General features: G+C 42.3%; 4 protein-coding genes across 5 annotated transcripts; 2 read left to right on the plus strand and 2 right to left on the minus strand.

Annotated features, from left to right (window-relative positions):
- Window positions 1-119: 119 nt before the first annotated feature.
- On the minus strand, window positions 120-5,496 carry atp1b4 (ATPase Na+/K+ transporting subunit beta 4). The gene is made up of 9 exons (XM_034543740.1): window positions 5,473-5,496; window positions 4,572-4,640; window positions 3,687-3,903; window positions 2,055-2,183; window positions 1,808-1,912; window positions 1,220-1,419; window positions 640-696; window positions 440-532; window positions 120-352 (listed from the first exon to the last, which is right to left on the minus strand). The coding sequence occupies exons 1-9, from the start codon at window positions 5,473-5,475 to the stop codon at window positions 191-193; spliced, it is 1,035 nt and encodes a 344-aa protein (XP_034399631.1). The 5' UTR covers window positions 5,476-5,496; the 3' UTR covers window positions 120-190.
- A 2,194-nt stretch (window positions 5,497-7,690) lies between these two features.
- tmem255a (transmembrane protein 255A) lies at window positions 7,691-16,320 on the plus strand. The gene is made up of 10 exons (XM_034543623.1): window positions 7,691-7,784; window positions 9,848-9,990; window positions 10,475-10,537; window positions 12,140-12,229; window positions 13,149-13,214; window positions 13,340-13,428; window positions 13,605-13,676; window positions 13,983-14,151; window positions 14,330-14,476; window positions 15,075-16,320. Exons 1-10 carry the CDS (start codon window positions 7,727-7,729, stop codon window positions 15,216-15,218), a joined length of 1,041 nt encoding a protein of 346 aa, XP_034399514.1. The 5' UTR covers window positions 7,691-7,726; the 3' UTR covers window positions 15,219-16,320.
- A 718-nt stretch (window positions 16,321-17,038) lies between these two features.
- Window positions 17,039-22,305, minus strand: zbtb33 (zinc finger and BTB domain containing 33). 2 transcript variants are annotated; one of them, XM_034543621.1, is made up of 2 exons: window positions 21,759-22,305; window positions 17,039-20,391 (listed from the first exon to the last, which is right to left on the minus strand). In XM_034543621.1, the coding sequence occupies exons 1-2, from the start codon at window positions 21,913-21,915 to the stop codon at window positions 18,464-18,466; spliced, it is 2,085 nt and encodes a 694-aa protein (XP_034399512.1). In that variant the 5' UTR covers window positions 21,916-22,305; the 3' UTR covers window positions 17,039-18,463. The 2 variants fall into 2 exon arrangements, with proteins under 2 accessions (XP_034399512.1, XP_034399513.1); XM_034543622.1 differs by lacking the exon at window positions 21,759-22,305 and adding an exon at window positions 21,355-21,711.
- Window positions 22,306-24,169: 1,864 nt separating this feature from the next.
- Window positions 24,170-27,956, plus strand: nkap (NFKB activating protein). The gene is made up of 8 exons (XM_034543053.1): window positions 24,170-24,702; window positions 25,453-25,533; window positions 25,664-25,728; window positions 25,815-25,907; window positions 26,040-26,082; window positions 26,171-26,389; window positions 26,739-26,884; window positions 27,027-27,956. The coding sequence occupies exons 1-8, from the start codon at window positions 24,251-24,253 to the stop codon at window positions 27,203-27,205; spliced, it is 1,278 nt and encodes a 425-aa protein (XP_034398944.1). The 5' UTR covers window positions 24,170-24,250; the 3' UTR covers window positions 27,206-27,956.
- The last annotated feature ends 27 nt before the right edge of the window (window positions 27,957-27,983 follow it).

Below are 27,983 nucleotides of genomic sequence, written 5' to 3' on the forward strand. Positions count from 1 at the left end.
GAAACACAAGAGTAAACATCTACTTCTTGAGGAATTTGTTTCACAGCAAAAGATGTGGATATTTAAGTAAAAGATGAGGAGAGGGAAACTATATATTTCATGGGAAAATAATGGTTCAACATATTTTTTTCTTGTACATTTTCCTGCCTCGTTGTCACAGGAGCATCCTGCTGGCAGCGATATCTTCGCCTTACGCTCCGATATCGAAGGAGAAGGTCACACTGCCCAGGTGGCGGTCAGTGGGGGAATCGTTGATGATGCCCTTTCCATTCAGCTTGCATTGTACTTGGATGTGAGTGTCGTACTGCACTGACATGAAGCGCACAGCCACCACCGGCGCAGAGTAGTTTGTCTGAGACACAAGTGACACAACAGATGTTATTTCATATTTGATTCAAATTGTGGATATTCTATCCACAAAGATGAAACTCTCACTCACGTGTCTGAGCTTCCCATAGTATGGATAGTAATTCAGGTCAAAAAAGCTTTTCGGGAAAAATTGGATTTCTCCCAAGGTGTCTGTAGGTCCTCTCTGAAAGAGCAAGAAGTTGTGTTTTTTACGTTTTCAGACATGTTGCTTATCGCTTTGATAATGTTACATATTCGATTGATATAAGAGTGTGTTGATGATGAGTGTACCTTAACTCCACAAGTCACGTTTACTGGTTTGCCCTGGCCAGGTAAGTAACCAAGAATCTATTGAAAAGTAAGACAAAGTTCTCTTCAACGCCTATTTTGGTTCTACATTTTTTTTGTTCAACATGCCTTCAAACTGAACCCTTGTGGATGTTTGCCTGAGAAAGACTTTGTAGGTCAAAACTTTGCATAACTAAAAATGTTGGTAGTTTGTAAATGTCAGTGTGTGGTCAGTCTCTCATATTCCTTTGTACACTATCCACCTCCAACTCCAGCAAGAGAATGTCTTTATACATAAATAATAAAAATTACATGCAAAGGTTTTAATTCTGTCTAAAAATAAAATGAGAATGTGATTCTGCATAAGCTACCATTCAAAATTCAAAAAGTAGTGCACAAGTGGTTTTTATGTGTGTTCATCCATCCCCTGAAATGGCCACAAGATGTCACTCAATGAGAAAATCATGAGCTTCAACAGTCCGGTAACACACTGTGTTCCTGCGGTTTTATGTCCCTCTCTCTTTCGTTTGTACTTTTAAAAGCAAACTGTTGTACGGGTTTTGGTGACTAATGCTCGTCTTACCCTGTTCATCCGAAGGAGGATGCATGGCCTTCCCTGAGAATAGCCATAGTTGGGGTCCTGCAGCCCCGAACAGTCCCCCAACCAGGACCTCCTGAACTCACACGATTTCCGCTCTGCGCTCTCCTCCAAGTCGTCCTGCATGAAGTATCTGCCCTGTGAGCAATGAATATTCTTCTTCTGCTGAGGGCCATCGTTATACGCTGAAAATGGAGAGCAGGGAGCAAAAGGCAGGCAGGGGGGGGGGGGGGGGGGGGGGGGGGGGGGGGGGGGGGGAGGAGGGCATAAATAAACCCTTGCAACAGCAATACCCTGCCAGACTCAGGCCTCTGATTAAGGAAGCTAAACAAAAGCAGGGTGAGAAAAAAAAGAACGAATTGAATGGCTGCACTCTGCCCACAAAGAGGCTTCCCTTCCCAGCATGCCCTGCAAGAATCAAATGGAAAAAGGGGACAAAGGTAGTGAAGATGAGGATTAACTCGTTACATGCCCGCTTGATTTTAAACAAATTCAACAACCTCATTTGACCCCCTCAACTTTGCCGTCAAACCCCCCCCCCCCCCCTCACACACACAATCACCACAGACTCACGTTTCAGATATTCATCCATAGACTTGGCGTACATCTTCCAGGACTTGCGACTTGAGGCGTTGAAGGTGATCTCGTGGCCTTCTAGGATTGGGGCCATCGTCATACCTGCCAGTGGAGACCCAGAGACAGTCAACTGTGCTGAGACTCAAGTAGAAGCAGGAGACTGAAGGACAGTGGAGCAGAGAGACGAGAGGAAAGGGACAGCAAAGGATGCAGTGGAGTGATTTGAGTTTGGGGTTTTATTTACCTGGTGGCATCACTCTATCATTGAAGGTTGGATGGTAGGGACTAATAGACCACATGAGGCAAAACATACAGCCACCAAACATGGCTGCGAGAAACAAATAAAGTACAGCGTAGAAGAGAAGGATGAGGCCTGAAAGAGGAGTGAAAAAAGAGCTATTAGGGTGAATATTTCTGATTCAGTATTTGCACAAAGGTGGCTTGCATAACAGACAGATATGAGCGGAGAAGGACAATGACCCATTCATTTCCTCTTTTGCTCAGACTGTGTTGTCTGTCTGGACTCCAGCTACTGTCTTTGATCAGGACGGTCACTAATTTGTTTACTCATACAAAAGCCCTGTCGTGCCCTCATGTTTGGACTTGCAAATAACTCTAAATAACTAGTAGCTTTGGTATAAAATGTACAATAGTGAGCTAGTGTGAGAACTCTGTAACAAAGAAAGCCCAAGAACAATTTTCAATTACCAGTCCATCAGCAACTAATCAAGCCAAACGTGCCCTAAATTAAATGGCTTTTGCTGTGCGGGCAATTTCACAGGGGACTAGCTGCAGCCAGCCTTGCATCCTCGGAGCCACAAAGGCCTTTCTGTTTGAGCTCAGTGAGAATTCTCCCAGCTGTCCTTTCACTCAGGAACACAGTGAACCTCCGGTTGCCATCGTAGTGAAGGTCTTTTGCAGCCATAGAGGCCCGGCCAGCTCCAAGGAGCCCCAATCACCCCACTCTGGTATTGTGTCCCCTGTTACACACTCGTCTCACAGGACACACAGCACAGACTTCAACTCAGAGGCTTTCTTCATGAGACACATGGGCCCCACTCCTCCACAAGTGTGCACACTGGTTTTGTAGCTGAAATAAGCTCTGAGCTCTGCCCAAGGATCCAGCATGTCAGCTCATGCAAGTAACACACACTTTCCTTGGATATTCTCTCAACACTCAGTGGGATCATGTTGGCTATTGTGTACAGTAAAGCTGAGGGAGGGGCTCAACGGCGTCACATAGTACTACCCTGGAATACCAAGAGGCTGCTCCATCATCATTGACTCAACAAACTCGTCCACTTTGTCGCGTCTGCCAAATAAATTTGGCCTGCACCAAAGCTCAATTTGGCAGTATGCTCTAGAGATTAAAAAGAAAAGAAAAGTGAAGAGCATCTCTACGTGTTTAACTGCATATGAGGGGCCTGAAGCATGTAAAGGTCAGCAATAAGGTCACCAAGGGTTTGGGAAAGAGGCTGTGGAGAGCATGGTAAGATGTAGAGGAATGTGATTCCTGGCCAATGCGAGGCCCGGGACAGTGAGCTCCCGCTGGGGACGCGTCCCCAGGCAGTCTGTTTTTGTCGGGCCACTCTGAATTGTCCATGCACCTATGTAAACATTGAGCATAAGGACACACACACACACTCGCAGCACAGTGAGCCGAGTCACTGGACTGAGAGACATTTCTAACCCCATAAACAATCTTTTAAAGACATTCAATCACTGTGTCTGCTAAACTTTAAAGCATTAGACATTAGATATGTAATAATTGGATACATTGGACACATGCAATAAAAAATGAAGTACTTTTGCATTAATCCATACGTTCCCCCCTCATATCCCAACAACATAGAACTTGTCTTAATCGTCAACTCACTCCAGCTCTTCCCAGAGCGACCCATGAATTCGCGGGTCTCTGCATTCCACAAGTATGTCTTAATGTCGACTATTTTCTGGTGGAGTGTCCTCTCGGGTAACGGCCTGCGCTTCCATCTCTCAAAGTTCAGGTCTTCCTGCTCTAGAGGCTGGTGCTCGGCCAACTCCTCCTGCTCTTCCTCCAACTCCTGGCCATGTTTGAGTATCACTTTGTGAGGCTGGTTGAAAGAAGAAGGAGAGAAAAAGCCCTCACCACACATATTCTTAACTGCTAAGTTCTGCAGTCAACCTATTTTCTTTTAAAATCGCTGGCGGAAAAAAATGGCATGCCTTCTGATCCGAGTATGACAGACGATATAAACTGCCAGAGAGTGCTCTGCATATTAATGAACATCGCACTGATGGTCCTGTCCCCTGTTTCTGCAAATTATAAACCCGCTGGTGACCTCTCTGGCACTCGTTGGGAGAGCTGACCTCCTCTGAGTGGACCCTCCTGCTTGGAGCAGCAGCTGCAGACAGCTGAGCTGGAGGGTCACTCTGACAGCCAGATGTTACTCACTGACTCTCAGCATCCACAAGCCAGGACACACTGATTCCAGAGGAGTCACAGGACGCTTGAAAGTGTCACCAAAAAGTCACTTCATTTGGGAGAATTTGGCTTTTAAAGGAATCTGCTGTTAAATGTTTAAAATGATGTTATTAGCTTTGAGTCTTGTGCCAATAAAACCACTTGATTATTGACTATATAATAACTGGGCTTATCAGAAATCGATCAACTCCATTGTTCGTGGGAAAGATGACTTAATTGCTGCATCTGCTTCAGTGAATAACGTGATTATACAATTATTATAAAATGATATGTTTTCTATCTAATATCAGCACTTACAAGACCTGGTGGTTGATTTTTAAGGAGCGTCTCTTCAGCTCCTCCCTCTGTGGAACTGGGCTCCATATTCTTCACAGAAGGAAAAGGTACTTGTTAAACCAATCACATCTCCCATGCCATAAACTGCAATCTTGTCAAGTTCAACAACATTTGCAAAACTTTTCACAACAATGCAAATTTATCCAAACAAATAGCTCTGCAAAACAGACACAAGAAATGAGTGTTGCAGGTGCAACACATTTAATTTAATTAAAAGATCTGACATACCTGAAGTTTTCTTTGCAATAGAAACGCGTCTTAATGTGTCGAAAGCCCTCTGGACCCCCAGAGCGAAAAAAATAATGTTTGTCAAAAAGAGTTTGGGGATTTCATTAGAAAGTTTAAAGGCATGCAGAGGGGACCTGGTATGGAGAACCTCCTGCAACTAAGCTCGCATCATAGTGAATGAACGCTGGACAGAGAAAAACTGGGGGTGGGATACAAAGTGCTTTTTTTTTTGGACCTTGGAGACGTTTTGGCAGCGACGGGGCCCACAGCACTGCATTCAGTACACGTACACCATCGGCCATTGTCTGCTAAGCTGGGCTAAGACGGAAGCGAAGCATGAATTTATAGTTTATTACAACACAATACACTGTGGTCAATCATTGCTTGCTGCGCACTGTACGTGCGCATAGACACTCGTAGAATTAACGTGTTTCTAAAAACATTTGTATTATTTATTTATTTTGATTGTATTAGTTGTATTATTATTGACCAGGCATATACTTAATATGAAACACAAATAATGATGAATGTAATATTACTGTCATTAAGTAGGCCTATTGTCTCTGCACATGCATGCACATCGATCCAGTTGCCACCGCCAGCAGCTCCATAGACTCCTGCAGCAACTGCTTACCATAAGCTCCCCTCTGGAGGAGTTCACGATGTCCTCATCCCGGATCCTATCTGCACGCCGGTCACGTAACGTTCGGGTACCCCATGTTAAAAGTGGGCGCGTGGGGGGGCTTTTTTCTTCTTCTTTTACATGAAAAGAGAAATTGCGTCATGGAAAAAACTGTTCTTTGAGATTTTCGCGGCAAAAACGTGCACGTGTTCATGTGTGCGCGTGCTTATGCGTGTGCATGTTACAATGAAGGCCTTCGATAAGGGAATTTGCAGAGAAGCTAAAATCACCAGAACGTTTTGAAACGTCTACCTATAGCAATGGCATGTACCTGCATGCAGAGGGATTCTCTTTATCTTATTTATGTATGCCATTTAAAATAGTCTTGATTGCTTCTTACCTTTAACTGCAGGGTACATAATAAATGCATTGTCCCTAAAGTGATTATAGGCTAAACATGCAATTGTACAGGGAAAGCTCCATGACCAACCAGAGGGCCGCGGGGTACAAATGAGCTGATGGGCCCCATATTAACCCCACTATGGGTGGATGTTTTTTTCTTTACTAGAGTATGACCTGGCCACAGATTCTGTAGATCAGTCACCATGTTAACATTCATGAAAACATGCAACAGATTTGATGTGTGGTAATTTGATTAAACAATGGAGCAATTTGAGAAGTTCCGGTGGCTTGCTCAAGAGCACTGTAGCTCTAGTGTGTTAGCTACCTAGAAAACAGTTCCTGGATCAAATCAGCAGCCTTTTAACTAATAGTCAGCCTGCACACCCCAAAAAATGATTCTGTTTCCTTCAAACATACTTTGGAAAATTCCACAAGAGTTGACCTGATCGTCACCTTTAGAGGAAAATGTTTAAATTAGATTTAAATTATTTTGTGATGTTTTAATGATTTCCACAAAAACCGAACCAGGGAAAGCTACAGTCATGTTGACGTGACAAATAAAACTGCAACCACGTAAAGGTTAAAAAAATTACATTAAATAAAAAGAGATAATGATTACAAATAATAATGTAATAATATTATTTATTATTTATTTACATCTAAATGTATCGCCTAAGTATGGTTTCATGATTCTTTTAACTTTGATATTTGTGGTTAATGTGCATTTCCAGTCTCATATCGGACTTGGATTTCCTCAAAGCTGCTGTTACTAAATTAAGTGACAACCTTCATTGCTTACATGGAGTAAAATATAAGATATTAAACAAAATGTATACGGTCCTTTTTTATTTCGGAGCGAAGGGAATTGTATACCAAAATAAAAGTTCAGAACTTTAAGCACTCGCGTACCTGAAGGCAGCACGTGTCGCGTTGTTTGGTAATTCACCTGCTGCTCATTGAACGTCTGATGGCTCTTGAATGCAACGCTGGGTTTCTAACACACGATGGCGCTCGACCCTCGGCCTGAAGAGGGGGCTGACCTGTGCCAGCTCCAACTTGCACTTTCTCCCAAACCATGACAAAGAAGCTCTAAAATTAATGTCAACCACATACGTAGCAGTATACAATATTTTAAACAAACTAAACATTATTTATTTCACTTCATTTCACATTCACATCGTTCCCCTGCTTTCATGGTGAGCATGCGTGCTGAGACCCCGTTGCATTTACCTCCCTGTGACGTTTTTGTTTTATTACTTGTATTTGCTCAAATATAAGAACAACGACCAGCAGGTCTTTATCATTAAAATGCCGGAATATTTGAATGAGTATCTTAGTGTTACTTATATTTAATCTACTGAGAAGATATGAGCAGGCTGGGTTATAATGAACATTTCGTTACCTAGCGGTTTGTGACGGAAGTCACGACCATGGTGACTCCGGGGGAAACTAATAATATGTCAACTCGGTTAAGTACACTTTGAAACAAGTTCAGGTAGTAACGACTGTAAGAGTGTGTTTGCTTTTGTTGAATAATTTTATGTTTGACATGCGCACACACAGCCATCAGCAGCAGAGACCCGCCGCTCGACACCGACACGCCGCGAGGACGGAGGCCGACGGATGTATCGCAGCCGCGGGGATGTGAGACGCACACGGGGCTGGGCGAGGACGGAGGGCGTTTACCAGAGAATGCCACAGCAAGCCGGCACACCGTTTGCTCCCGATTGTCCCCAGCTAGCTCTAAACATGTATAGCGAATAACCGTTGAGTCGTGATTAAATATATATATATATTTATTTATTTTTTCTTCATTTGTAAGAGGGTTGACCAGCGGACTGCGTTAAAACATCCTCCAGCCAACATGCCTCAAGCTCAGAGCCTTCAATCAAGCAGGCTGACCCTCTCTGAAACAAGCTTGGGTAGGTGTGTGTGTGTGTGTGTGTGTGTGTGTGCAAGGTCAACAGCGTGTCTGCAGCAGGTTTGATCAATTAAATACAATTCTGAGTTTACCACATTGTGAGGATTGTAGCTCCGAGAGCAGTCTTTCCATTGGTCCTACACACAAAGGGTAATAATTACACCACTCACTCTTATTGCTGTCGGTTAAAAAAAAGCAACGGTATGGGTTTTTGTTCTTCTTCCTCGCACAAAAGCAGACAAAAACACTCCTTGATCTCCGGACCGTCTTTTTTTTTTTTAATTTCTGGCCCAGGCCGCAGCGCGTCACTGCAGGCGCAACGACGTTGAGTAACCACAAGAGCCTAGATGTTTGCTCTGGATGTTTGCTCTGGATGTTTGCTCTGGATGTTTGCTCTGGATATTTGGCTCTGATGGGTAACCGCCTGGCACACAGGTCCATGCAGGATGGCCGCTCTGCTTCCACGATGATGATATTATTAAGAGGGTCTTCGTGTGCAGGGTTTACATCTGTGAATAGATTTGTGTGCGTTTTAGTGCTGCCCATATCAGGTTATTCTCACTAGATAGAACTGGCTTGTTAACTGTAGCATTCAATCTACACAGTTGATAGCGGAAGCATTCGTGTGATTTATGGTTATGTCACATAATCCTGAATTGTTGATGGTTGTACTCGGTCTACACAGGAACTAGAAGTAGCATCCATGTACATTTTCTTTAGACCTCGTATTAATTGGAGGGCCATGTTTGAGAATGAAAAGTATAGTCACCTACTGGAGCATCACTTGACTGGAGAGGCATAGACAGGTTGGTGGTGTGGCCATTACTTTTGTAGTGGTATTTAATAAGTAATGATAAACACAACTAATCTTAAATCAAATAACAGTACCCATACTTGAAAGTATAGTTAACACGTCTTTAGCCATGTATGAATTTAGAACCAGAGGACATTGATTAAATCAAATGTATCAACAATGTTATTACTTCAACCTTATATTGGCAATCAGATGACATATTAGGTGGCAAAATTGTTGTCATTTCATATGATGTTTGACCTAAAAGCAACAGCAATGGATGACATGGTCTCTGAGATTAAAACCGAAAGGATGTGATGTGATGGTAAAACCAGAGACATTTGTTTTTCATTTCAATGACGCAAAACAGCAACATGCATTGTCTCAATTAGCTGCAATTTAGCATTTGAGACCTGGAAAAAAAACGATCTACAATACAGAATTACAATGAACATAATCCCAGAGGAAATGCAGTATCCTCAAAAATATAATTGTTATTATAATATAACTGCCAGCGCCGCAAAATTGGAGATATATTTCTCGATTATTAATCTCAGAGGCGGTTATGGTGAGAGAACATTTGCTTTCCGTGTTCAGTGTCGTGACCACTTCTAGGTCTTCAGGTTGGAGCATCATACTTTAGCAGCAGTGACGTCTGTGTTGTAGCTTACCCACTCTCTGTTTGATAAAAACAGAACATAGAGGCCACATCCACGATCTATTAGTCTGACGATGTTGCGATGAGCTTTCTGAACACCGCGGAATAAATAAAACAGGAAGAAGTAAACAAAAATAGACAAAGTAGATCAGCCAGAAGCAGATGCACCTTCCTGGTGGTATTATTAGTATCGTGTTGAAGGTTGTCCTGTCTGTATTGCTGCGATATTACTTTGAGTATACAGTATACACTTACTATACATACAACATAAAGTACGTTGGCTGTAAGATTATTCAACCTCATTTGAGCCCATGAAAAAAGTAGCATTTATAAATATGTCAAGTAAAAATGGTGTATTTTGTTTTAAGTTGTTTACCGTTGGCGCACAAGCCAGATGTTTTTTTTCTTCTATCGTGAGCAACATAATAAATCGTTGTCATTTTCAGTGCTAAATACCTTTTAGAATAGTCCACTCACTTTAAATGGGACACAGAAACTTGAGTCCAGTCCTAAATCTCTTCTTTCCCATTGCATCAATGCGTGTGGTGGATTTTAGTTGCAGCCTCATCCTCTGATTTCACACCACTTTACTGCTCTCTCATTTGTCTGGCAGAGTCCTTTCAGAAGAGGAAGAGGAAATCCATAATAGTGACGGTGTTGCTGTTCATCGTATCCATACTCATTCTCATCTTTGGCCTGGCAGCGACCACCAGGGCGCAGAACATCACAGTGGGCGGCTACTACCCAGGAGTCATTGTGAGTGCCCGTTCACACCTGCGTGCCACAGCAGCAGACCTGTCAGAGCTCATAGCGACTGAGGTGTGAGTGAGGGAGAGTGCTTCCAGCCAGCTCTTTCCCTCTCCTACCCAAACTAATTACTGAAGGTCTCTGAGAGTTGAACTTTCCCCACATTCATTATTCAGCATCAGTCATTAGGGGCTGAGTGAGGTGAAGTATCTCAGTCCATAAATGTGTTTTATTTACAACACTCGACTTTTAGCATTCTGCCTCCAAGTAAAGAGCGACTTGAAAAAGCAGCCACTGTACGTCAGCAACATTTCTTAGGATGCACCTTTACACTTTATCCTCAAATGCATGGTTCAATGTGTTTTGCTTATCTATACGATTGTAAACCTGCTGAAATTCCTCCACCAGTGCATGACAGAAAGACATGTTTTATGTAACTGCTTCATAATAAAATTAGATAAATGCCCTAACAGTTTTTTTTCTATTTTTTCAGCTGGGCTTTGGCTCTTTTCTGGGAATTATCGGCTCTCATTTGATAGACAACAAGAGGCAAATGGTAAGAGGATGTGTGTTACCTCGGTGCATGGAGATCGCTTTGAGTGCCTGGTGTCTCCTTATCTCTGCCCTCACAGAAAACTGTCCTTAAACTGAGTACCATACCCAATGACCTTACGACAGCCGATAGGCCGATAGTGAATGCGGAAAGAACGGACGGACCCAGACTGGGAATCCCAATTGGCTCGAGGAGGTTTGTGTATCGGAGAAAATATCCTGGGCTTCAAGGGAGATGGAGCCCGAAATAGAAGTAGGGTGTAAGTTGAGGAGGAAAGATGTCCACACTGGAATGTGGGGAAGGAAACTGCAGCTGAGGGGAGCAGGTGGGGGTTACCGGGCTGCAATGAAGAATGAGTTTGTAGCGTGACATCTTTTCACATCACTCAGCAAGGTTTGGATGGCTGGAATCCCACAAATGATTGAGCTATGACATGTTACACCATGCTGCCCCGAACATGTATGCTGTTTCCCATAACATTTTATTACATGTAATTTGAGGATTTATTTGAATGGTTTGGCCTATTAGATGCATAGAGCTGAATGATAAGTTGTCCTACATGAAATGAACTGACTATCCTGATAATTGATTCATCACTTTATTCCCTTTTAAGCGCAAATGCCAGCAATTCACTGCTTGAAGGGTGTTTTATGATATTAAATAAAATATATTTGGATTTTGGACTGTTGCTTGGACAAAACAATGACTGGGTTTAGTTTATGTTTGGAAGTTTATGTTTGGAAAAATATCTTTAGAGGTTATTGATGAAGAGTTTAACACTCATCAGGACCGATTGGTTTGACAGAGGTCTTCCAGCATGAGACTTTGATTCAAATGTTTCCCATTGATGTGATTTGGGTCTCATCCACAGAAGAGTAAAAAAACACAAATACAGAAATTATTTTATTATTATTAGTTTGGCAGAAAATGGTGCGTTAGTGGAGGAAAGAAATAAGTTGTCACTTTTGTTGTTAAAAAACGATAAGCCCGACTAACAATCAACAACTCAAATCCTAAACATGTGTTGGTAAAAATGCCTTCGTTTACAACCATATGCTGCTGGATGTATTCATGTTAGCATCATAGAAATCTTTGCGCAGACATAAATCCCTGTTACCTCTCACTGTTTGATCTGTTGTGTCACCTGCACTGCCTCCCTCCTGCGAGCTGGGTGGGGTGGGGTGGGGTGTCATTGAATACATGCTGTCTTCCACTGAGGAGTGTAGGGAGGAGAGTTCGGTGAATGGGGGGTGGGGGGTGTCAAGGGTTTCAGTGTCTATAACGAGCTGGGCACCGTACCAGCTAGGACACACATCACTGGAGCTTGGTGACAACCACAGCGCCACACAGCCCCCTCCACATCTCCATTCAGAAGTATTCATACTTCTGAATGTTGATGATATGATGATGCAAACTGCATGTATGTATATATGTAATGTATATCATCATGATGATGATATACATTGGTTTTGAAAAATGTAACCCGATACAAGGGGTGAGAGGAAGCAATTACAAATCAAAATGCTGCCTGTTTAAGTTGAGTTTATAGTCTCAAAATCATTACAGAGTGATAGAGAGTGATGAAGCTGATGTTTTCCTTCACAGTTAGTGGCATCTATTGTCTTCATCAGTTTCGGAGTGGTGGCTGCCTTCTGCTGCGCGATTGTCGATGGAGTGTTTGCTGCGAGGCATATTGTAAGTATCACTGAGGCTTCTATTTATTTAAGCAAGCTGATAAATTATGAATATCATAACAGCTGATTAATCAATGCCATCCCCATTAGAGCTTAATATACTCTGTCTGCATTAGACATATAGTAAAACGTTTGCCCTTCTGCAAGGCCATCGCTCACATGTGGCTGTCTGTAGCAGCTGCTGCACCCTTCTCAGTGAGACTAATATATTATGTGGTGTGAGATGATTCTCCACGACGCAAAGTACTTTAAAACAATAAGTAACCACCGATGCACTCTTAAAAACAATTATGCTAAAGTAAGTTATGGGGGGGTGAAAAGTGAGATCAGTACCATTAGCAGGTTTTCGTGGCGTCTGTGAAATGGAACATTTCTTTTCCGATCAGCTATTTTGTGCGCTGAACTCCAAAGAGGCTGCTGGCACGCAAATTTAATAAAGAGAATTATGAATATGATGCCGTGACCGACTGAAGAGATGATGTTGTCTTTTTTCTGACATACATCCAAAGGACAACATCTTTTCTTGCTTTTTCTTGAATATACATCAATTGGTGCACAATTAAGTGCATAATAACAATCGTAATTTTAGTTATGTGCTATAATGATGATCTACTTCCAAAGTGCATGTGTCCAGTAAAATCTGACCCTCAAATTACCACAAACTAATTCACCTCATGAACCTGAATGATTTTTGTGTCCCCGGCAGTCTTCACCTAGTTCATAATTCCGCCTTGCTTACTAGCTTTCTATGAGGTTTTGCTTGATGAAGTTTGATTTCCCCACTATAATCATGATTAACATTGGTCATTATTCAAGCTCTTGTCTCGTTGCTTTTGCTTCTTCTACTTCACTCTGGTTTGTAAGTCGACCAGTGACGAATTGTGCTGTGAAATCTATTCAAAATGTTTGTCTCACTGCAGGACCTCAGGCCTCTGTACGCCGGCCGCTGTGAGTATCACTCAAGTGAGACTTCACCTGAACGTGATGTAAGAAACACATTTGACTTACAATCTGTTTACAGAAATACTATTCGTTTCATCCTCGGTGTATGTGTTCGCCCTGAAGTTGTATGGGGACATTGTTGAGTAGTCAAATATTTGTTGACCTTCAGGTGCCCTGTCAGACATCATCGCGATCGTCCTGTAACCTGCGCGTGAAGGGCAACACCTGTTACTGCTGCGACCTCTACAACTGCGGGAAGTGAGTACGCTGAGCTACGGACAAACCTCTGATTCAGTGGCTCCTCACGTGTGCTGCTTTGATTGTTTGGATTTTTGACGTGTGCCGTTGTGCCATTTTTGTGGGAGATTTCTTTACACCTCAACGTTGATTGTATTAGAGCAAGACTGTTTCTTTTCTTGTAACCTTTGTTTCAGAGAACATCCTCTTATGGGACTTCAGAATAAAGATGTTTTGAAAAAGTTTAGGAAATCATCCATGATTTGGAAGTAGGTCCCTTTTTTTTTTCTAGAACCATATCGGCGATTAAATGATCAACTCATGTTGATAAGTGATGACTAAAGCAATTGTGTGGAGTCTTTATGATGTAACTCACTATGTGTTTTTAGGGTGCCATTTCCTCTCTGCATGTCCTTTTCTTGTCCAAACACTCTTGCTCTCCTCGACTCATTTATCTCTAGAAATCAAAACCATATGTTTTTCTTTTATGGTGTCTGGAATACAAGAAGGACACACTGAATTAGAGACTTTTGTAGCTTGACTGTACGCCGTCTCCCTCTCTGTCCCATCCACTGGTCCAGCCGTGTCGAGTTCATTGGCGGCTACCACGAATACACAGATGTGAAGAGCTGCCAAGACGTGGTGTACCTCTATCACCTGCTGTGGTCCGTCACAATCCTGAACATCGTCGCCCTCTTTCTGGGCATCATCACCGCGGCAGTGCTGGGAGGCTTCAAAGACCTGGTGGGTACATTTATTAACCAACAAAAAAAGAGAAGACGCCACCGGACACCTGGGCTCAAATACTGCGGAATGTTTTTGAAATAATTGTGGGTTTGTCCGTATGAGCTGAGTAAAGCAATTGTAATTCTCTGGCGTTTGAATTTATAGAAACTGATCAATATTGTCATGTCCTTGTCAGATTCCCTCTGCTGCCTCAGAGACTACATCTGAACCAGAGGCCATCACAGCTCCAGTCCCCCCACAGCCTCCTCCACCCACCACCACCATCAACTCATATTACAACACTGCCCCCTGCCTGCCGCCTTACACTGCTCACGACATGCAGGTGAAGGGCCAATACAAATCTGCAGAGCTTGGTCTGCATCAGGGCAGTTATGGATGTATTATCTGTTTCATCAGTGACGTCTATTTCAGCTCAAGTGTTTCATTCAAACATTTGTTTTTTGAAGAACAGAATGATCGTGAACGTAATCGGGCAACATTATGATGTGAAATGGCATTTCACTTCAGAATTAACTCGAAAACGGGCTCAACGTCTCAATGCCTGCAGTCAATAGTCTCTTTAGCTCTGATACTTTCTCTTAATCTGTTGATGTTTATCTCTCGCTGTCAACATCAAAATAGGCTGGTAAACATCTGCAGCATAATTAAACAGCTGATAAAGAAAGCAGTTTCAGATGAAGATAAACCAAAACTAACAGACATAAAGACTCTTTCACTCGCTCTCTAAACTCTTTAAGGAAGACGACCATTAACTCATAAACCCATTCAGGGACCACATTTTGTACAGTTTTTTATTTATATTTGTACTAATCTATATATATATATATATATATATACATATAATCTAATAAGTGATTGATTGAACTATTGTGAAAACAAAGTCGTAACCAGATCTCCTCAATGTTGTGTCTTGCCTGCAGGGCTCCTGCCTGTTCCCCGACTCCTCAGGTCTTTCAGATGACTCCCAGTCAGGAGCCAGCCACCTGTGGCCCACTATGATCCCTCCCCGCTACTCTCCTCCTCACAACCATCCCGACGAGAAGCCTCCGCCGTACAGCCCGTAAGGCGGCTACCAGCAGAGACGGGCGCCTGAAACAACGACGGGTGTTTTCGGATGCGGACTTGAGTGGTTTGAATGCACAATTCCTCCGAGCTTTTTCTCACAATCTTTTTTAAAAAACGGCGTTGAAGAAAAGGTGGCGAGGAAGAGGATGACGACCACGGAGCACACTCACTTTGAGTTCGACCCAAAACAACGAGCGTTTGTCTCCCTGGGCAGCGCTCACACTCACGCCTGCACTGTGCGCGTGCGTGCGTCTACACATCATGAGAGCCACCTGGATCAACGCCAGGATTGTTTACACATCTATCTGCCTTAACGCAAACAGGCTTCCAGCGCTGCAGCTCTTGGTCTCCTGGACTTCTTCTGTTCCAGGTCCACAACTCTCCTCCACCTCATGCTTTGTTCTTTACCTCTCTTCAGGTCATACTGTAAATGCTGTGAGGATCTGGACTGGTGCTCACAGCTCGGAACCCCGGTAACATAAAAGCGTTGCCGTACAAATTAATAATTGTAGTTTTAGGCCAAAGCAAATGTTTCCATGCTCGTAATGTATGTACAGCAGTATGGTAAACAGATGCTCCTTCAGCAGTTAAGACTAACGTATATGAACAGATTATGGTGTCTATTTATCAACTCTTCAGTTTATGTTCTAAAACATCTTGATCAATGTGTGGTGCTCTTTGCAGAGCAATGTTTTTGAAGAAATAAGTTATTCTGCAGTAGATGTTAAGGAAGGACTGTCAAGTCAATGTGCACTTCAAACCCTATTTATTGTCTTTTCCAATCAAAGCTGCCAGGCAGGCACACATATATGGTCTCTCTTTGTAAGTAGTCGTAATATCACATCTATGAGTCGAAATGTGTCGTCTCTGTCAGGCCGAGTGTGGACAGTCGGTGCTGGATTCACTGACATGAGGTGGGAGATCATGAAGAGTTGAAAGTACTGTTGATCACGGAGGAAGAGTGAAGAAGAGCGAACTTCAGTTCATGAGACGGGTCACAGTCAGCTTTAATCACTGCTTTTTATGATTCAAACGACACATTATCAGGGGCTGATTGTCATGTCCTTTTTGTCTTGCCATTAAAAAAAATGTTTTGTGTAATTCAAGTGTTTCTTCTTATTTAAGGGAGCAACACACCAGTCGCTTTGATCTGGACTGAAACAACTACAGGTTGCCATGCAGCTCTGCAGACGTTCACAGAGGATGATCCCTACAGACAGTGATCACAGCTCTTCCTGTAGCGCCGTCGTGAGGTCATGGGGGTCGACATTTTTGGTCTGAAGAAATTCCTTGTTTGATGGATTGCCGTGACATTTGGTATAGATGTCCCCCTCTGAAGATAAAACAAGTCATTTTGGTGACCCTTTAACTTTCCACATGGCTCCATCATGTCATCAAACACGTTGGTTTCTGACCAAATACCTGAAAAACTCAGCCTCAGCTCTATTTTTATGTATAGTGCTAATTAGCAAATGTCAGCATGCTAAGTTGCTAAATAAATATGGTGACGGTGGTAAACATTATACCTGCTAAAGCCTGTTCCTCAGAGCCACGAGCGATTTCATCTGCGAAACCAGCATGATTTAACTGACATGGACAAGTTTACCCAGTTCACTGAATATATATATAAATATGTATATTTATACTTCACGAGTTTAACTCTCAGATCCGCTCCAGACAGGACTTCACGTACTGTTTTCAGACTCAGGCAACGTGATTAAGATTTGTGTTGTGTTCATTTCAAGATGCTTGAGAAGATATATCACAACACAGTAAATAAAAGCAGTTATTTGAATGCTGGTGGTGCAAGACAATTAAGTAAAAATAGTAAAAGAATAATTTATTTACCATCAGGGAACCCTTGTTACTAATTGACAGAAAAGGAACATAGTTAAAGGACAACAGAACAGAGAATGTAATAACTATCCCATGTTCTATACGGCTATTAACCTAATAAATACATCTGAAACAAAAGACAGTGGGAGTAAAACAAAAATACTGTACATCAGACACCAATGTTAACCTGTTAATTAATAAACTAATTTAGCATAATTTTATTGAATGACACAAAGTAAAAGATTCCCATGTTACCACTACATTTTACTCATACTGCTCAATTACTAAATTTTGATACAATGGAAAAAAACAAGAGTAAAAAAGTAAAAATATTACAGAAAAACAACTCAGCATGATCCAACACCCAGTGCTTTATGTAGGGACTGAAAACATTCTCAATTTACGTGACTCCTATGATTACATGTATGCTAGTCTCTAGCCTGCTCTATGGAGGATTTTGGCTTGGAAATATATATTAAAAATAAAGTGAAAATGACAAGCATAGGAAATAAAAATATGTATGAAAATAAAACGGGTGTTTAATCAACAAAAAAGTAATCCATAACTTGTTTTCCAACCGCTGAAACATTAAATAACCATTATACATCTTCCCTTCCACAATACCCAGATGTGGAAATGCAAACAAGTACACAACTTTCCATCCAATTCATGGCCAATGCATAATGATAGATAAAGAAGTGTGCAACAGAGTTTAATTTGATTATGGGTCATATCCTGTATTTTATACAAATCTGTTGAAACCACAAAATGCATTATAATGTATCCTGTGAAAAGCAGGTCTCCGGGTTACCCACAAAATCATCTCCCGATGATTCACATTCTTAAAAAGGCAGATCCCATTTACCTGTATGAATGACATAAGTACAATTTAAGTTTATATAGATATAACTTGCATTATAGTGACAAATTAAACAAACATGATTTTACTTTTTATTACCGCTGGTGAGTCTTCTTGCATGGAATTTTTAAATCAACCAGATGAACTAATTGTTTCCTTGATCGTATTACTGTGCGGCAACCACTTCCATATATTTTTGCTAATGTGACTATCATTTCTTCCAATGATACAAAAAGATCGAGGCTATAACACAAGCAGAGTAACGGTATGGTCAACTGTTCGCTGCGTCTCCCTTTCCCTTCAACTCCAGACATTCAAGCAATCTCTAGCTGGCTATGGCCGACTCGCATTATTCTCGCGTGCATCATCGAGTTTAGTACAATATTACAACAGAAAAATGTCATTGAAAGAAAATATGCTAATGTGACCGTACGTTAAGCTGACTTAAGAATTACAGAATATTGTTGGCATGGAACCAAGGAGGAAATGAGGGTGTGGGGGGGGGGGGGGGCACCTAAAAGGCACAGCTAATGGAGCAGCTAGGGCTGCTCAGTAAGTCTCTGGTATAACGAAGTCAAACTCTGTGGCTCTTGGTTGAGGATTGTTAATGGTCGGCGTCGGTCGGGCGCGATTATCCGGCGGCATGTGAGCGTCGGGCTCGATAAAGATGTCGTCCCAGTTCAACATCCTGCTCTGAGTGGAGGAGTGGACCTCTTCGCCGCCGGCGGTTATGTGATGCACGCTGCCGTCCTCCGATATGACGGGGACCCCCTGCCCATCAGTGCTCCACGAGTACGGCTTCATCTGCACCGTTTTACACGGCAGGAGCCGGTATACGTTGTTGTCCGTCTCATCCTTCTCTTTCCTCCCACTGGGATCCTGGTTGTGGACCTGCTTGCAGTGGGTTGACAGCAGCTGGTAGTTCAAGAATGTTTCATTGCACACCAAGCACTGGTACCTCCTCTCTCCTGTGTGATGGATTTCATGTTTAGTTCTGTACTCGGCCAGTGCAAAGACCTTGTTGCAGTAATGACAGGGGTACTTCTTTTCCCACGAGTGGGTGTTGAAGTGACGACGGAGACTCGTCAGACAAACGTAGGGGCGCTTGCAGACGATGCACACATAGAAAGTCTTCCCATCCATGATGAGCTCATAGTGATCCTCTAGCTCTGTTTTGGTTTTCTTCTTGTTCGGGCCGCCCATGGGTGAGGTGGGGGGTTTATCCAGGGGTTTCAAAGGCGTAGCCATTAATGACCTCTTCCCTTTATTGGCTTTAGAGCCCCCTTCACCTGGATCTTCCTTCACTGGGACAATGTCGTATGTGTTTTCCCCAATATTCGCATACACTTTACAGCCTGATGAAATTGAATCGATCTCTGTGGTTGTATTGAGCGTCACTGTCTTTTTCGCTGCTATGACCGATTTGGGACTGTTAGTTTGACCTGTATGGTCAGACAAATCTACAAGCTTTAATTTGAAATCCCCTTGCTGAGAAGAAGCAGAGACCTGCTTCTTGTGGACTCCCATTATGTTGCTGCTTTCAGAGGACTGAGAGGCACTTGATGGCTCAGGCGTGGCATTGCTTGACCTGGCTGGCGTTGTTGGGGCACTTCCTGAGGAAACTCTGGCAGGGGACGACAAGTTATTGGAGCTGCTGTCTGGACTGTGCAGAGGGCTGCTTTTGGGGATACTGGGGATTGGACCACTGATGCTGGGAGGCTCCGCAGGACTTGTTTTCAAGGAGGTCTTGGCTTTCTCGGCTTTCTCTTTTTCTTTCGCAACTGTATGATTTGATTCTTCATTTTGCTTTGACACTGCATTTTCTGAATTCGCTGTGTTTCCTGAAACAGCTGTGTTTCCTGAATCCGCTGTATCCAAATCAATTACCTCACCAGATTTGGCTTTCTGGTTGGCTGCTCTGGTTTGAGCATCCGTCTGTGAGACAAACATAACGTCACTGTCCGAGTCCGAGTCGTTGCCCGCCTGCTTGCTTGTCTGATTGAATTCCTCAGCGGATATTGAGAAAGACTCCGCAATGATGGGCATCATCTGTGTAGCTGTGTCACTTTTGCTTCCAGTCTCCTTTGACAAACCAGGCAGACCCTTAACTTGTGATAATGGGGACCCCAAATTTGCAATGAACTTGACTCCAAGTATTTGTCCAGCATTGATGAGCTCCTCAAGCATGTCAGAGCGCACACGGAAGATCTTGGAGCTGTAAATGTAATTGAGAATCTCCTCAAAAATTTCAGCTTTGATGAAGTTTAACTCAATCACTTGTCCGGCTACACTGAAGAGCTGGTGGAAATAAGTACTTGAAGCAGACAGGATTGCTTTGTGCGCTCGGAATTTCTTGTCCTGTATGATAATGGTGACATCACAAAATAATCCATGATTTCGCTGCTCGTTCATTGACTTAAGCACAGCTGCTGAATACTGCGTGTCTGTCGCAGATATCAGCTTTAGACTTGGCATGGCTGTAAAGAGAAAAAAATAAATGATTAAATGTTTCCACCCACAAGAAAAGATTCCATTAATATGACATGACAAGATTTTGGCTCAAATTTAGTTTGGGTAATTTACATATCCTGCTTTTCCAGTTCTCGACACACACGCGTTCAATAGGAAAACAATCCAGACAGTTTGTCCAAACCTTCCAGGACAGAAGTATACACCAGGTCTTTTGTTTGTACAATACTGCATGTTACACCCAGTGTCCCAGTCATGGACAGACATGTGTTTTTTTTGGGGGGTGGGGGGAAATCGTCTTAAAGAGGGGTTCACTTTTGGTCATTTTAGTTTGAGATGCTGTTGTATTGTAGTGAATTATACTGCAGGGTGTGTAGCCCAATAGACGATATTTGATGACAACTTCGATATTTTAGAGTAAATTGTTTTTAGTGTGCTGCAGAGGAGCTGACAAGCTTGTCAAGTCAACATATTCCCACCATTACATTACGTATGCAAGTATTGATTAGAAGAAAGGGACGTGTTTTAGTTACAATATGCATTTTAACCTCAGTGTTTGTAGTCATGCAAATGTTAGGCATCATAATTTATGTCAGGCAACCACAACAATAACGTCCCCCCTAGCCCCACGTTAGCTCACGTTACACGTCAGTTTACCAACGTTGTGGACACAAGCTTAAGGTTTAGTCTCGCGTGACAATGCACACGTGCAGAACTACGTTCATTAGGCTTCAACTGGGGCGTTCTCTACATTGAATAACCTTTCATTCACGCAATCGATCCGTTTCCAAAAACCCGACATGTAACGTCGAGCTAACAAAGGTAGTAACGCTGCGCTTCTTCCGCACTTCCTCTCCTACAAGAGGCGCGGCCTTCAGCTTAGCCTCCCGTTAGCTTCACACACAACCCCTCTGTGGACTCGTGGACTCATGTTACTTTAAACAGCCGCACATAAAACGACTTCCGTTTACCTGCAACCGCGATGTTCGCTGCCGAGACTGAGCAGGACCACTAACACCGTCTGTAGTATCGTGGCCACAGACAACAGGCGGACAACAGACAGCTTCGCCTGCAGAGCGCGCTCGAGCCTCGTCGGTCGAGCCGCCACAAGGAGTCGCCGTCGTGTCGGATTAACACGCACAGTTAAACCTTGAAAGCATCACAAGATGTACAACAACAGCACGGGGAAGTCATGGTGGCGTGAGGATTACGGTGAAAACGTGCCGTTAAATTTGGCAGGAAAAAAACGGTTTAGTTCGCTAACGGTTGAGCTTTCTGTTTCCGTGCCGAGATGAGCGGAGAGATAACTGCCGGTTCATTGCCTTCAAAATAAAAGCATAGACGGCTACACGTTAAATAAATAAATAAAAAATACCTGGGGCGATCTCTTTATGTACAGGTGCCGGTTCTATCGCCGAGGTCCCTTTGGAGCTGTTGAATTCTGCATGAAGCTCGCCGGACATAGTCTTCCTGCTCCGTCCCTTGTATTTATCATACTTTCCCGCGTGTTTTGCGAGGTAATGCCGCTTCATAATTAACCCCTTAAACAATACGTGCTGCCTGCAGATGAGGCATGTGGCGGTCACGTTTAACTTCGTGATAAAAAAACTCCATTGCCAGAGCCTCGTCAACTTTCTTGCACACCGACTTCAAGTTTCTTTCCGGATTGACGGAAGACATCTTGCTGTTCTGTCGAGCGACTAACGTCGCGGACTACTATACATATAGTACCGATGTTGTTGTGGAGCATAACAAACTTATTTCCTCTGTTTGGTTGCTCGGTAAAAGTTCACAGACCACATTGATTTGAACTTCCGGTGTTGTGTCTGCTGTCTCGCGAGAGGTCACGGAGCATCATCCAGGGCTGTAAAAAGAGAGAGTAGCGTCCAAGTTCAAAACACGTGATTCAAGGAGACACAAGTCAGTTATTTGTCATGACTAAATAATGGCTGCTGCTTCTTCTTCTTCTTTTGGGGTTTTTATGGGAGATGGCATCCAACAAAAGGTGCATTACGCGCCACCTACTGTACTGGGATATGGACCAGAGTTATCTCTCCCTCCAAAATTAAAAGAAATTCAAAAGAAAAAAAATATATATATTTTTTTTAAAGAAATTAAAACCTAACCTATATCCTTCCACACAACCCTGTTTCCTTCAGATATTGCAGCACCTTTTCTGCCCCCAAGGTTAATGCATCATAACTGAATTTCCTCCAATGCCAGCTTCCTCTTCAGCCTGTCTCTCTCAACTATGAATAACATAAAATGTCTGTCTATGCTCCATCCATCCATCCATCCATCCATCCATTTTCAATACCGCTTATCCTCATTAGGGTCACGGGGGCGCTGGAGCCTATCCCAGCTGACATAGGCAGGGGACACCCTCGACAGGCCGCCAGTCCATCGAGGGCACATGTAGGGACATACAACCATTCACTCTCACATTCACACCTATGGGCAATTTAGAGATCAATTAACCTGCAGCATGTCTTTGGACTGTGGGAGGAAGCCGGAGAGCCCGGAGAGAACCCACGCTGCCACGGGGAGAACATGCAAACTCCACACAGAAGGACCGCTCCGACCGGGAATTGAACCCTCTTGCTGTGAGGCGACAGTGCTAGCCACTACACCACCGTGTCTATGCTCCGTCATCAGCAAATAGAGATCGTCCAATATCCCCCTGAACTCGAAGGAACACATCATTTATCATGATGGAGAACAGTATTGGACTAATTACACTACCCTGAGGTGTACCATTCTCCACCGGGTATCTTCTTGATAGTGCTTTCCCAATTCTGACTTGGATAACTCTGTTAAGTAAAAAGTCTTTAATCCAATTGTATACTCTGCCCCCTATTCCTATTATATTTTATTTAATCAACAACCTCTTCTTCCAAATCATATCATATGCCTTCTCCACATCAAAAAACACAGCCATCACTGACTCCTTATTTACCTGGGCTTTTTTTTTTTTACTTCAGTCTCTAAACAAATAATTGGATCCATAGTTCCCCTACCTCTCCGAAATCCACTTTGATGAGTGGATTACATGAGATGTTAGGGTTATAGGTGGTATCAATCCCCTGGTCTCCATATAAAAGGTTAATCTGTCTGTTATCATTCTCTCCATCATTTTATCTACATGAAATGTTAGGGCTATAGGTCTATAATTTGTTGGGTTTGATGAATCTTTGCCTGGTTTCCTGATTGGGATAATCACAGCCTCTTTACATGCACTAGGCAGTCTCCCCACTTCCCAAACTTTATTATAAAATGCTAACAATTTCGTCATTGCCAACCTACCTAAATGCTTCAGCATTATATAACATATTTCATCCTTCCCTGGCGATGTCAATCCGGCTCTTTCTATCGCTCTTTTAACCTCTTCCAAGGTAAATGGGGTATTCATTGTACTGTTAGTATTGTCTCTTCTTTTCCAGAATACCAGGATGAACTGACCATGTCCTTTCCCTTCCTTTCTTACCTTCCTGCTGTCAGGTTGGCCGACATATATATATATATATATATATATATATATATATATATATAATATATATATATATATATATATATATATAGTGGGCAGGAATGATAATAATAAATAGAGCACATAAATAGATTATGGACATGGAATTAAAATCAACCATAACATTTTCAAAGATACTGGACTGATACTGAACATGAGTCAACAGCTCCTTAAGCCAACAGTAGAGGGCGATAATGCTCCATCAAGTTGCAATCCGCCATAACACCGTAGAAGAAGAAGGCGACTTCCTGTTGTTGGACGCTTTTCTTCCGTATCACAGAAAACATGGACGCGTGTTAAGCACCAACTTTTTTTAAAATTTAAAATCTCTAGTTTGTGAAATGCCGACGTCGGAACGCTCGAGCTCTGACGGCGGGGAGCCCAGGAGCCCTCGCGCCCGGAGACCCCGCAGTCGCTCCCGCAGTCGCCATCGCAGCAAAAGTCGCGAGCGCAGCCTGTCTCCGTACAGCTTCGGGCCCAAACTCCCGAAGCCGCGTAACAGGGAGAAGGAGCACGAAGAACGGGACCGCCGGTTCCGCGAGGCGAGAAACATCAGGCGGATCCGCATAGCAAGCCCCCGCCGAAGCCGGTCCCGGTCCAGGGAGCGTCACAACAACAACAACACCAACAACGCCAACAATAACACCAACAACCCCAACAACAACAACACCTACAACCACTGGTCCGAGCAACGGGACGCGCCTGGGAAGCACGGAAGCTTCAAAGATGATTATTACTACGAGCAGCAACGGGACGACGCTCAGAGACAGAGACAAGAGACTTTTATTGCCAGGTAACAAATGAAAACACTAATAATACAGCTAATTATCATTTCATCTAACTGTTAATGACCCAGCTTCATTGAAGGATCACTTTAGCAATTCAATGTTTCATTTCTGAGACTTTATTGAACGGAAGACATATCCTGTCTTCAACATTAATCTTCCAAAATCACTTTTAATTACTTAAATCTATTTTAGGGTCATACATTGTAATATTTCAGTGGGGTTTCAGTTTCTTTTTGTTAAAACCATCTTCAATCAAATACCTCATCATGATAATAGTAGCAAGCATCAAGAGACAAACACCTTTATCAACATATTCAATGCAAAAAACAATCATTGTTTTTAAGAAGTCCTTTCCTGGGAAAGAGAGTCAGATTCAGCCTACTAGACATTTATTGATCTATTTATATGGCTACATAACAACTCATCGATACAATATCAACCGCAGTTATATAATACATAATTTACTATTGGAATATATATATATATATATATTTCTTTTTTTCAAAATGTTTTAATTCAGTAGCCTAAGATATTTTGCTTGCTAAATGATTCAGAAACGGTTTAAAAGATACACAAAATTGTTGAAATCATCACAAATATTAATAGAGGTATTTTCCAACAGCTCTACAGCAGATCTGACAAAACAATGAAATAATTCAGGTTTTAACGAATAGAGCCACTGACATGAATGCTGAATATGTTTTCCCATATTGACTTTTACCTTCAGTTTCTAACATTATTTATTTCTGTTCCAGGCGTCTGCAAGAGAGAGAGCGGATCGGGGAGTTAGGTTGTCCTGAAGTTTGGGGATATTCACCAAGAGTTAAAGAGCCAGAGTAAGTCAAGATTCTCACCTCCAAAGCAACAAGTTGTTTTTTGAGAAGCACCACACGTTTTCTTTTATTTATTTTTTAGCCGGAGGATGATGTCACGAAAGCTCATATTTCTGTCTTTGTTCTCCACCAGCTCTGATGAATTCACACCAGTCGAAGAAGACGAGAAAAACAGCAGTTCAGAATCGAGCTCAGAAGGTAGGGCATTTAGTGTTTGAACACAAATAAAAAATACATTTATATTGTCTGTCGCTTGAATTTTAAAACACTTCTGTAATTCAAAGACAAGAAGAAGAAAAAGAAGAAGAAAAAGAAATCCAAGAAGAAAAAGAACAAAAAGCACTCCGAGGACAGTGAGCTGGAATCAGAATCAGACGGTATTATCATTATCATAATTGTATGAATTTAAGATGCATTCAAGTCTTTTTCGTGAGTTATATCGGCAAAGATATCTTATTATTATTATTATTATTATGTTAATGATTTTTGTATCTTTTTTTAACTTTCAGAAGAAGAAATAAAGAAGAAGAAAAAGAAAAAGAAGAGCAAGAAGTAAGTGCTTAGATGCAGCTTTTCGCCAGCTTCATTCAAACAGAAAAAGGACATTTTGATGAAACCAAACGTCTCTTGTTCCTTTTAGGTCAAAGAAGTCCAAGAAGAAGAAGGCAAAGAAGAGTGTGAAGGAGTCCAGCAACTCCAGCAGTGAGGAGTCCAAGGAGGAAGAGGTGGGGGAGGGCGAGGGGGAGGATGACGATGCCAACGCAGTGATGTGGGTTGAGAAAACCTGCATGGACGAAAACGTGGTCGGCCCTGAAGCTCCGCTCACACACCTGTCGCAGGACGACGACCGACCTTTGGAGTGAGTTGGTTTGAAGTTATGGAACTAATGCACTTGACATCATTATGATTTAGAATTTCCAAAAATAAAAGCACCGCAACAGGTTGTGAGAAGAGTTAAAGCTGACAGGTAAACATTACTACTAATGCCAGCGAGGACAGCTTCCTGTTGTAATTCGGTTTCAGTAAAGTATAGAGCAGAATAAAAGTGACGCAATCAGGTTTTTTATCACTTACCTCCAAAGCAACACAACAGCCAAAAAGTTGAAAATAATCCGCAATAAGATTTCAGATTTTGAAGCCAAGAAGTTCATAATATTACCTTTTTTTTCCCCGAGATTAACGAGTCGTCTCTTTTTCTGTTCTTCCAGTTTCGGTCATGCCCTGTTGCCAGGTGAAGGTGCTGCGATGGCGGAGTACGTGAAAGCGGGCAAACGTATCCCGAGAAGAGGTGAGATCGGTCTCACCAGCGACGAGATCGCAGACTTCGAGAAGTCTGGCTACGTGATGAGCGGCAGGCAGGTTTGTGATATTTATGAGTAGCGCTACCATATCTCCCCCGTGGCTGTGATGAGATTCATACTGCAGCAATTAAATAGTTGAGGTTTCAGATATATTTATCTCTTACTGTGATGTTGACGCGTTTCCAATGTAACACTGCAGACATCGTCGTATGGAGGCTGTGCGTCTGAGAAAGGAAAACCAGATCTACAGTGCGGATGAGAAGCGAGCTCTGGCGTCCTTCAACCAGGAGGAGAGGAGGAAGAGAGAGAGCAAGATCCTGTCGAGCTTCAGGGAGATGGTGTACCGGAAAACCAAAGGCAAGGAGGAGAAGTGAACATCACATTGGTGCAGATTACCCTTTTTATAGGGGGGGGGATTCCTGTTTTATTCCCTTTGTGGAGGATAACTACATTCAGTTGGAGTGGAATGTACAGTCTGGTGGGAGGATTTTACTTTTTTAGGAAATGTGTGTAAGACTCTATTCTGTTGTATTAAGTTCTCCATCCTATTTACTCACTGGAGCATCTTCCCTTTCAAGTGTTCAAACGTAACTTGTTCTTGTAAATGTTTATCCTGATGAGAACGGTAAATAAATTTTCATTATCAAGTTGTTTTTTTAACTTTTTTAACCAGTAAAACAAAATATAGTTATTTCAGTAAAAATAAGACTATTTTAAAGAGCAAATGGCTCAAAGCATCTTCAGCTTGAGTTCCAAGTTCTTTTAGATAGATTAAAGGAGTTGAAGGAAAGAAAGCAAAGATTAAAAGAAATGGATGAAAACTACATACTTTTGTATACCATAAATCATTTATTTATGCTCTATATGTTGATCATTTTGTGATCTCAGATTTATCTTTCAACTCCTTCAACCCAGTTTTAAAACTAATGCATTTTAAGTTATACAAAGTCATGATTTTATAGTAAAGTATACAAATAGTTGAATAACAAAGTTCTCTATCCTGTTTGAGCTGGTGGATTCTTTTAAAATCAATGTTTCTTGTTCAAGCACCTCCTGATATTACTGTATTTCAACAGGGCACCTCTGGAAGGAAATTGTTTTTTGTGCATTAAACTTTTACAACAATCTGTGTATCCACAATATATATTAATG

The sequence above is a fragment of the Cyclopterus lumpus genome, chromosome 10, assembly GCF_009769545.1.
Source record: "Cyclopterus lumpus isolate fCycLum1 chromosome 10, fCycLum1.pri, whole genome shotgun sequence".
Classification (NCBI taxonomy): Eukaryota; Metazoa; Chordata; class Actinopteri; order Perciformes; family Cyclopteridae; genus Cyclopterus; species Cyclopterus lumpus.